Genomic DNA, 10,420 nt, shown 5'->3' on the forward strand with positions numbered 1-10,420 from the left:
GGCTCGGCTACGGCTGCATCGGGTTTTTGGCCGCTATAGACAGGTTAAAATCTACCGCGGAAAACAAAATTTGTGGCCGCTGGCCGCGTTAGACAGGTGGCCGCTATACACAGGGTCTTTAACACGGCTTTTCTCTCGGGGGGATTTTTCAGTGGCCGCTATAGACAGGTGGCCGCTATAGAGAGGTGGCCGCTAAGGCAGGTTTGACTGTACTTTCTTGGATTCGCGCAAATATATTTTCATTGAACCTTCAGAAAACAAAATTTATGATTTTTAGCAATTCATTCAATAGTCTACCCACAGATATTTCCATTAGATGACACAATCCTGGAAATCGTGCTCACTACCAGGTAACTACATTAAAAAAAAAAGAGAATCAACCATTGATATAAAACATTCCTGGAAGCCTCATGTTGGCTGTGTTTGTTGTACTATATTATAAAACTTAGGAGTCATCAATAAAGTAATATGTGATTTTCCATCATCCTCACGTGTACAATGTTACATTCTACATAGATTTCATCCTACATAAATTATGGTGTTTTGGCATGGAGTAACACGCCTTCAATATTATCTTAATAGACTATAATTTCTCCTTCAGACAAAACAAAACAAAACAAAACAAAACAAAACAAAACAAAACAAAACAAAACAAAACAAAACTCTGCGAATAATTTGTCACACTTCTTGAAGAGCTCATACAGATGTTATTTTCTGAATATAAGACACTAAATATTATTGATCTATTCCGTCATTACTTACAAGACCTAGGTCAATTTATGTACAAGCTATAGAATATCAAACTCTGTCTCTTTTTTTTTCCGACATGTTCCAAAAACATAAGTCAAATCATGAGTATCCAAAGCGTCATTAGAACGAATTTCAGTTGTCATGGGGGAAAGCCATTCTCACTCATTCTATTTTTAAATCTGCTTGCCCTAAATTTTGAAATCTCCTTATTGACTATACTGAATTTGCATCAAGTATTACTAGTACGTCATTAAGAATTAATTTAGACTGAAATGATTATTGTTTCCGTGAAATTCCTGTACCGGATCTTGAGCAAAATTGAGAGAATCATTAACAGCTTTAAAATCTTCAATCATCCAAAACTTTTTAGTTTATTACCTCTCGACTTTAATATTAGTTTGATCATGGACCCTAAGTAGGGTCCATGGTTTGATTAATACAATTCGTCCAACTCAGTTCTAATGCCAGCCAGTGCGCATAATTATTCTCTCTCCGAATTGCAGAGTTCTGTGCGAAGATTTGTTACTTTTCATCTGCAATTTTCTTTCAACGTCCAGAAGGGTCTGTTTCAAACTTAATCAACTCATGACTCCTTCTCACCCCCCCCCCCACCCCTTGCTGCAAGAAGGTGACCATAATAAATGCTTTGTAGGGTGTTCAGTTTTGTCGTCAATTATAATGTCCGATATGTTGTCACTTTATATGTTATGTGTTTCTGTCCTCATACACGGTAACACTTTTTTTTTTGGGACCTTATAAGTTATGATTTTGAGGGGTATTACGCGCTCTGCTTCTTAGCTTCCCTTCATTTTTTATATTTTCAAAATCATTTAGTAAATGTCATGCATCGAGGTTTCAGAATTTTTGGTGTGTTTATCTTTCGATATTTACGTAGAATATGTACATTGCTTTTTGCATGATATGATTTACTCTTACATTCTTCGTTGGAAATGAAAATGAAATAAATGAAATGAAATGAAATGAGATGAAATGGAATGAAATGGAATGGAATGGAATGGAATGAAATGAAATCTTGTACCTGCCATTCTTTGGTAGTGACCCTTTAATTTCTCTTCCTTTACCCTCTTTTCTGTCCTCTTCAGTATCTTCCTGTTATTCTTTCCACGCCATCCTGTTATTTTTAAGAGAGATGCCTCGTTTACGCGTTTTTGAATGCGTTTTTGTCTATCTTTTCTTGCTGTTTTTATTCAATGCAATTTTCTTCAGTTTTATTAGTTCATTAATCAATCGTTGATTAATTGGGACTGCAAATTACAAACCCTATTTCTCAGCAGTCCCCTCAATTTCCAACAACTTAGTTTGTGGTACGGTCACAGGAGTCGCAGCATTGTAATTCCGTTAGCAGTACTTCCCCTACTTACTACAAGGCTGTACTGATTTTGCAATGTGTGTAATGCATAGAGAACTATTTTTTTTTCTTATAAAAATGACGTTTTGGTTAGGTATAGTAACCTATGATTATGTGTTTACATACTTTGATTAATGACAAAATGAAGTTTTCATTATACCAAAATATATCAAAAAATGAAATGAAATGAATGAAAACCTAATGGTGACCAGCCTGCATAAAGCACATAATTTGACAATGTCGGAGGTTCCTTTCATCTGTAATAGAACCATTATATACAAACAGAACACACATAGATCAATCACTCAGACAAACACACATACGCACAAGCTTTACAAACCCAGCATCGCACTTCTTCAAGAACAACAGACAGAAAGTACTAAAACTCTCTCGTGCCTATACGAACCACGTAATAAAAGGCAAAAAAAGGTCTGAGACACGTGAGATAAAAGCAAATAATTCATTCTTTGCAAAAGGGGTTACAATTCGTTAATCCCAAGGCTCATTCATCCTGAAATGAAATAAGGTTCCAAATTCCGAACGTTCGCGGTTTATCCGAAAATTGTAAAAAACAAGTATATGTATGTGTGTGCGTGTGTGTGTGTGGGGGGGGGGGGGTCGTTAATCCGCAGTTGAAATAAGGTTCCTAATTCCTACAAGGTTCGTTAATGCGCACCTTCATAAACCTCCCTTTCATTGACTTTTTACAAGGCCAATTTTGTTATAAATTAGTGGAAGTTATAGAAATCTATACAGTTGCGTGTCTGGGCCAAAACAAACAAACAAACAAACAAACAAACAAACAAACAAACAAAAATGAAAATTGACAAAGCAAAAAACTTACTTCTCATCCTTCTTATTATTTTCTTGTCAAGATATCTATCAATTGATTTTATCATGTATTTGGTCTTTGGTCACTTCTATCGTATCAGTCATTATCGTTAAAATATCAATTACGCCCACATCATATCCTGCAAGGTGCTATCAGCTTACAACGTAGAACCAAGGGTCTCTATGTAGAGTCTTGATATTATTGTCCGTCACATTTGAACGCTAGGAATCAACGGATATCAGTAGAACAATAAGAACAATTAAAATACAAAATAACATCAACAAAATACTATGCAATCGAAAGAATAGTACCTTGACTCCGTATTACCGTCATGATTTCCGGCACAAGACTCATTATGTTATTTGATAACGATTCAATTGCCACAATGAAAGATAGTACCTGATCTTTTGCTTTGATTTGTGTTGCGTGCAAGGGACCTTGTGTACAGCATGCCGTATGGGTTCCAAGTTCCGTCGGGTATTTGACCTGGGGTTAGAGGAAGTCATATATAGATTGCGAATGAGACAAGCAGAAAGACATCAATGATTGGACGAAATCAGTAAGTCAGAATCACAAGAACTAAGAGCTTGATGATTCCAAGCTTGATATGATCGGGATCCTAAATTCCCATAGACATTGTATGTAAGTGTGTTGGGGCTGACAGAGTTAAGGAGCAGCCTCAGTAATCCGGGCAAAACAATTGAACGCGTTGCATCACACCAGTTTTATCTGTCACATAGATAAAGCATGGCTCGACACTAACTTTTTTGTTTGGTCGTCTCGGGCCACCAAATTTTTTTGAAAAGTATGTCAATAAATTCGTAACTTTTTGCGCCGGAAATTAGCAGTTAAATTTGTTTAAAGGATGGATGAAAAGGACTGAATGAGTGCCTGAGAGTGAGTGTTGCAAGTTTGTTGAAGTTTATTTATGAGTAGATATGTCCACCTTCTAATTCTTACTATCATAAAACTTAAATATTTGACTCATTAAAAAAGAAAGGACTTTTAATGTTTTTTATTATTCTTTTCGGGACACCAAATTTTTCTCTCGGGCCACCAAAATCCTAAATTTCTAATTTGAGCGCTTTCTGAGAGGATAGCTGTAGAAATGCAATATAACACAACAGGGACACATTAATTCTGTGGTTTTCGAAGTAAACTTCTTAATCAGCCCTACCTTACTTAAAGTGACATTCCAGACGATTTGTATAATCCAACATCACGTAGTACATAAATCAATAGTACCATGTATGGATTCATGGAATCTATTGTGGTCCCCGAGCAGATAAACCAACACTCTAATAACCAAAAACATAATACACTGAACAAGGATGATGACGTAAGATACTTACATATTCCAGCAAATAAATGTAGCAATGGGTAGAATTTATGAATGCTTTCTTCTTTTGTTCTGCTTCCTTGAGCACCCAATCATGCATTCTTATGCGAAGCTTGTACATCAACCTTGTTGACTGTGATTTGTTATTGATTTTTAAAGCATTCTCATTCCTTATCGCAATGACTATAGATTATTTAACTCTGTACCCAGTATAACTAATATCAAATGTTAGGTGTTCAAACGTATGGCATTCTAAATGATAAGTCTGAAAATCATCCGGAGGTCTTCTTTAGATAAGAAAAAAATAGGCCTAAATACATCACCATTTAAGGCATAATTTACCATTTGCAGATGAAACAAAAACCCAGCATTAGCATGAGACTTTTATTGCAAAAATGTTATATGATAAGATGTCTTTTGGTACAACAGACCTATACACATATGCATTAAATGTCATATCTTGAAAATTTTTAATACCACTGTTCCCAAAGGTGAATAGGACCTTTAAAGCGAGGCTACCTAGATCTGCCAATACAAAACCCTCACATGCACACACATGCACAAATTGGCATTCTTGTTTGCATACCGTGTAATTGTTTGTCTTGCTTTGTTTTCTCTCTGCGCACTTAAGGTTAGGATACCAATTCTGAATACCGGGCAATCTTAGGGCATAATAGAGAAAATACCAAGTGATAAAACGGGGGTATGCATAAACACGACATAAGCTTCCACCAAACCTTGCCCCTTTCAAAACAAAACAAAACAAAACAAACAATCCTTTATTATCTGTCTGGTTAAAGAAGACAGAGGAAGTGAGAGAGAGAGAGAGAGAGAGAGAGAGGGAGAGAGAGAGAGAGGGGGGGAGGGGAGGGAGAGAGAGAGAGAGAGAGAGAAGGTGAGAGCGAGAGAGGGGAGGGGAGGGGAGGAGAGGCGAGGATTTAAATCCGCCATTTATAATGTCTCCGTCAATAATGTGCACCAGTGGTTAGCCTTACCTACACTATAGTACATTGTGCTTCTTCGGGGCCAAACAATCTCCCCAACAGGTTTGCTTTTTCACCCGCCCACAGTCTCCGCTTAATTGTTCGATGTCATTTCAGTTAGACATGGCTGTCCTCTCCCGAGCTGCCGCCAACTCGCTGGGACTCTTGATGGTTTTATTCATCGTCTGCGATGCACAGTCTGTCGGTGAGTGACCCTAAACTTTCCCCTTTCCATCCATTCTATATCGATCAAGGAATTAATTAATGGGATGGCATTTTATTTTGATTTTTTTCCAGCGGCGCAGAGGTGTGTTCATGATACATCATGCATGGGTTGATTATGAACCCCGGGTGAAGGTCTCTCGGTGTGAAAATACACATTCGCACTATCCTGCATATATTCGCAAGTTGAGCATGAATTTGGATATAAATATGTACATTTTTTTCATGTCACCATACGAATAAACGTGATGGCACATGTCTGCATACTTAAAAATAAGAGACGTCGATATAGACTTGCGTACAGAGGAATAGATATTTAGATATTCATATCTACACGCAAGAAATCTGATCGGTAGGATTACAGGTAGAATCTCCATAATTATATGACTGGTAGTGCAGTGCTAATGCCAATTATGTTTCCGTCTACGTATCATCTATAATAATTAGGCCTACTTGTATGCACGTTGGCTATGTGCCAAATGTGTATAATAGGCCCTATTTATGTACGCATAAGACAAGGTTGCGTTTGTAGTGATTTCATTCCTTTATTATCGTTATTAACACCATTACTATTCATTTGTCCATACATAACATACCTGCAACATAACATAGTCGTACAGACGATGTATCAATACATGTTCAAATAATAAGATGTACACTGTATAGGTATAACACATTATAGTAGTATTGATAATGATGCTCAGCAGTCCATGCTGGAACATCTAACTTATGGCACTAGTAAAACTACCCTCTATAACTTCCTAGACAATTACTCCAGATCCTGACCCTGACCCTTAAAGTAGTCTAAATTCTAACCCTAACCCTAACCCTTAGCCTGACTCCAATCTTTAAACTCTAACCCCACCACTAACCCGTATTTAACCGGGAGTATACTGTCCTCGAGCTATAAAACTGTTCTGATGCCCAAGGTTATAATAATTCATAACGCGACAACCTAAAAGCCTTCCTGCTTAAAGAATGTTCTCTCATAGAAGAAAAACAAAAACAAATCAACAACAACATTTTATCATGAGGAAAGATCTGCATGCCGGATAAAAGTAACTCCGGTCGGGCGTAGAATTGAGAAGGGAGTTGTGTGTCATCCAATGCGGAATCAATTTTAAATGACGACACATAACACATTCACATGCACAAACTCGTCTATTAGATTCCTGGAATATTAGAACATGTCATATAGATGAGCGAACCGGACGTTTTACAGCTACTTCGACTTTGTATCAACAAAAATGTGCCGTTGGAAATAAAATCTCACTTGAACTGAATTGAACTGAATTGAATAAATGACACAATGCAAAACTTCTCGGGGTTATCATCTTTTTTTTTTTTCGTAAAGCGAATAAACTCTACCCAAATCATAATGTGTCGTAGAATGACAATCAATTAACAACACCGAATCATAGTCCTACATTCTTTTTTCTGTGAACTTATAATAATCTGCTCATGGCATTTTTGGAGCGAATTCCATTTTGTGAACGGAAAACTGAACTCCCGGCTTGCAGTAAAAGTAACTGCAAGTATTCCACGACCGAAATGCCAGATACTATTTGAAACAGTTTCTCCTGTTGAGAAAACATCTCCTGTAAAAGAAATCCATTTGCACAGCTTTATCATGTCATTAGTTTGAACGCCTGTCGTCTGAACAGTAAACGAAAACGGTATCGATCGACCGATTCAATGTTGATAAGCGTATCGATTTTAGCCGTCAATGAACAGAGTTGTTTTGTTGCGTCTTCCTTGAACATCGACACTGAATTCAAAACAACATTACTTTTGCGGAGGCAAGACTTTCTTGTAACATTCCCGCTGTAGTAATAAACATACTGATAATTCTGGTTAATTTCCCGGCTGAAGCTGATAAAAATATACCAGATTCTTTGTTGGAAAGGAAAAAAGATACCAACAAGTTAGATGTGTGTGGCTATAGGGGGGTAACAGGACATCTCCAGTTTTCACTGCTACGTCATGTGCAAATGGTGACTTACGTCTTCCAGATATACTTTCGCCATTTTTGTCATTTGTATTTCTTTTTATCTAATTTTCTCGCCAGGAACGAATAAGATATAAAATAACTGCCTAGATATTATCAGCGATAGATTTGAATTTTATCTCCGACGTCGTATATCTCAGCCAACTTTGACAAATTTTTTGATTTATGGATCTATTCCAAAATATATATATACTACAGACAAAGTACTGCAGAGAGCCAATTTATATGACAATGATAACTAGGAAATGATATTCTGCTGTATCAAAAGCTCTTCTCTACTTACAAGATATTATATAAATAGAGTGTCATTAATCACGAGGAACATAAAACTTCACTGAAAGCGTATGAGTCCAGTGGTTTTGGAGATAGATAGATTGATTGTTGCTTCTGATGTACACTTGCAGTCTCAATGCTTTACTGCACAACTGAATCGTCTGTAACTTGAGAGGCCTCGGACCTTCTAATATTATTGGACTATTATTATAGTATCGGAGTGATGATGTCACAGTCTTTTATTACAGCTTTTAGCTCTGGAACCAGGTGCGAGCTTGGTGAGCAGAAATCGTTTTCGCAAAATACGATATTTCGGGCCAGGTGAGGATGTTTAGAACTAATTTCCATGGCGATGAATGGCTACAATGTGTATCTGACATTACAATTTAGTACTGTATTCACCTTGTTTTTATAGAAAAAAAAATATAGAAAAAAAAACCTCCCTGTCTATTCCGCTCAGAACAAGTTTTCAAAGGGAAATGAACTCCCCGTCCTCCGCCCACTGTTCGGCAATTGCGCCGTGCAGTGTAGATTGTATGTGCTGTTTACAATCATGTATTATTACATAGTGCTATTCAAAGTCAAGAGTGGGTAGCCATGCATAATAAAGCGTTGTGCGTTCACTGCAACGTGGGAAACTAAACAACTACAGCATTCCCAAGCACTGCATCCATACAAATGACTTGATGCCAACATTCGTATACGCAGGCCTCACAACCACTGAAAACATACGACCACTCGTCATACATTCAATAAAGAGTGTTTCATCAAGAGGATAGCTGTTCTCACCCGTTGTATCCTACACTGTGTCGCATTGTCTTTGACATTGCTCATCAAATTTATGCAGAATATACATGTAGGCCTGTAGCAAATATTTTGTCATGATATTAAAAGACTTCATTCCGAAATAGGAGCCCAATAATCATAATGACATACAGAGTTATTCGAGATTGCATGTCTCCATGTGAATTCAATGAAAATTGAACATAAATTTGTGACTAGTTGATTTGTAATGCAGAATTGTTGCGTTTAGAAACACCAGTTTACGTGACGGATAAAGTATCAATTTCATGGTACATTAGCAAAGTGATTTTACACGAGGAGATTCACCTTGACGAGTTACACACAAAACAATTAAAACTCTCCAGTATCCTCGAAACATGAAAAAATATCTAATAGTGCAAAATATAAGCCTTAATGCCCATTATATAATTGTGTACCTTGCGTCCTTTTCTTTCTATGCTTGTTATCATGTCTACGATTTAACAATATGCCACGCTCTCAAATGCTACAGTCGAAGGAGACGTTGAACGTCAAATGTGCGTGCGTGTGTATGTGTACGTGTGTATGTGTGTGCGTGTGTGTGTGTGTGTGTGTGTGTGTGTGTGTGTGTGTGTAAGGGGGGGGGGGGGGCGGTCGGTTGGGGACCCGGGGGTGTTGGTTGTTCAAGGGTAGTGCACGAAGCAGAACTTTCGGAAAGTCCTGTTTTGTTTTGTTTTGTTTTGTTTTGTTTTGTTTTGTTTTTAATAGTAATTTCCCCCTCGACGTCGAAACCGTGATGCCAGCCCGTTATAAACGTATAGGCCTACTACTTATCTAAATGAAATATTCGAATCAAATAATGTAATCACTAGGTCTGCACGCAAAGCTGGAATCTGCTTGAATAATAATTAATTTTGATGTGAGCAGGGAGGCGTTATAGTACTTCCCTTGCGTCATTTTTTTTTCAAGAACCTTTGATCTGCACTAAGTACGTAATACTACATGGAATCTTTTTGCTTCCTTTCTCACAGAATATAGAAAACTGAGAAGAAGGTGAAGTAAACAGCTAGCCTCATCTGACGAAAGATGACGGTTTAAAAAAAGAGAGAGTAGGAGTACGTGTCTTTAATAGAGACAGCATTTCCTTGCTATTCATGCCACAAAAAGTTTGTAAAAGTTACCAGACATGATTTTTGTTTCTCTCACAGAAAACTATTACCTAGGATGTTACGTGGCAAGGAGCGATACCAGAGTTCCAGCTCTAAGCGGACCGCTTTCCGCATCGAAAAGCATGACGGCGGTTCGATGTGTGAGCCGGTGCAACACACAAGGATACAGGTATGCGGGACTAGCGCATGGTAGCCAATGCTACTGCGGACCAGCAACGGACGACTACGCCAGCTTCGGGCGTCTCGAAGAGAGCAGCTGTCGATACCCGTGTCCCGGGGACAGGTCGGTGATCTGTGGGGGCTCAAACGCCATGTCCACCTACCAGAGTGAGTTCTAGAGCTTGGAACAACATGAACTGCCGTGGCAGTGCAATAGTTTGGTTTTGCTTGGGTTATTTCTGCATTCCAGCAGATACAAATTCAACACAAATTCCGAAGATGCAAACGACAGACAAATGCAATGAGAAATATTATTAGGCTATGACAAATTAATGCACACGTACGGAGACATATAGCCTACTAAACATAGGCAATGTAATTATTGTACAAGAAACATATACAAATCATTAGAATAAGATGACAATACAGTAAATATTTCTCCAGTAAATGAGAGAGATAACTGAAAGCAGGAAACGACCATCTTTAGCGATTATGTTAAAAATGGATGGGGTCCAGCCCTCAAAAAAAAGAAAGAAAGAAAAGAATTATTGGAC

At 37.8% G+C, this 10,420-nt stretch overlaps 1 protein-coding gene across 1 annotated transcript; it reads left to right on the forward strand.

Annotated features, from left to right (window-relative positions):
• Positions 1-5,396: 5,396 nt before the first annotated feature.
• On the forward strand, positions 5,397-10,045 carry LOC139718092 (sialate:O-sulfotransferase 2-like). The gene is made up of 2 exons (XM_071629583.1): positions 5,397-5,478; positions 9,747-10,045. The coding sequence occupies exons 1-2, from the start codon at positions 5,397-5,399 to the stop codon at positions 10,043-10,045; spliced, it is 381 nt and encodes a 126-aa protein (XP_071485684.1).
• Positions 10,046-10,420: the final 375 nt, after the last annotated feature.

The sequence above is a fragment of the Diadema antillarum genome, unplaced genomic scaffold (assembly GCF_040938485.1).
Source record: "Diadema antillarum isolate AM-2024a unplaced genomic scaffold, OU_Dant_1.0 scf00000088, whole genome shotgun sequence".
Lineage (NCBI taxonomy): Eukaryota > Metazoa > Echinodermata > Echinoidea > Diadematoida > Diadematidae > Diadema > Diadema antillarum.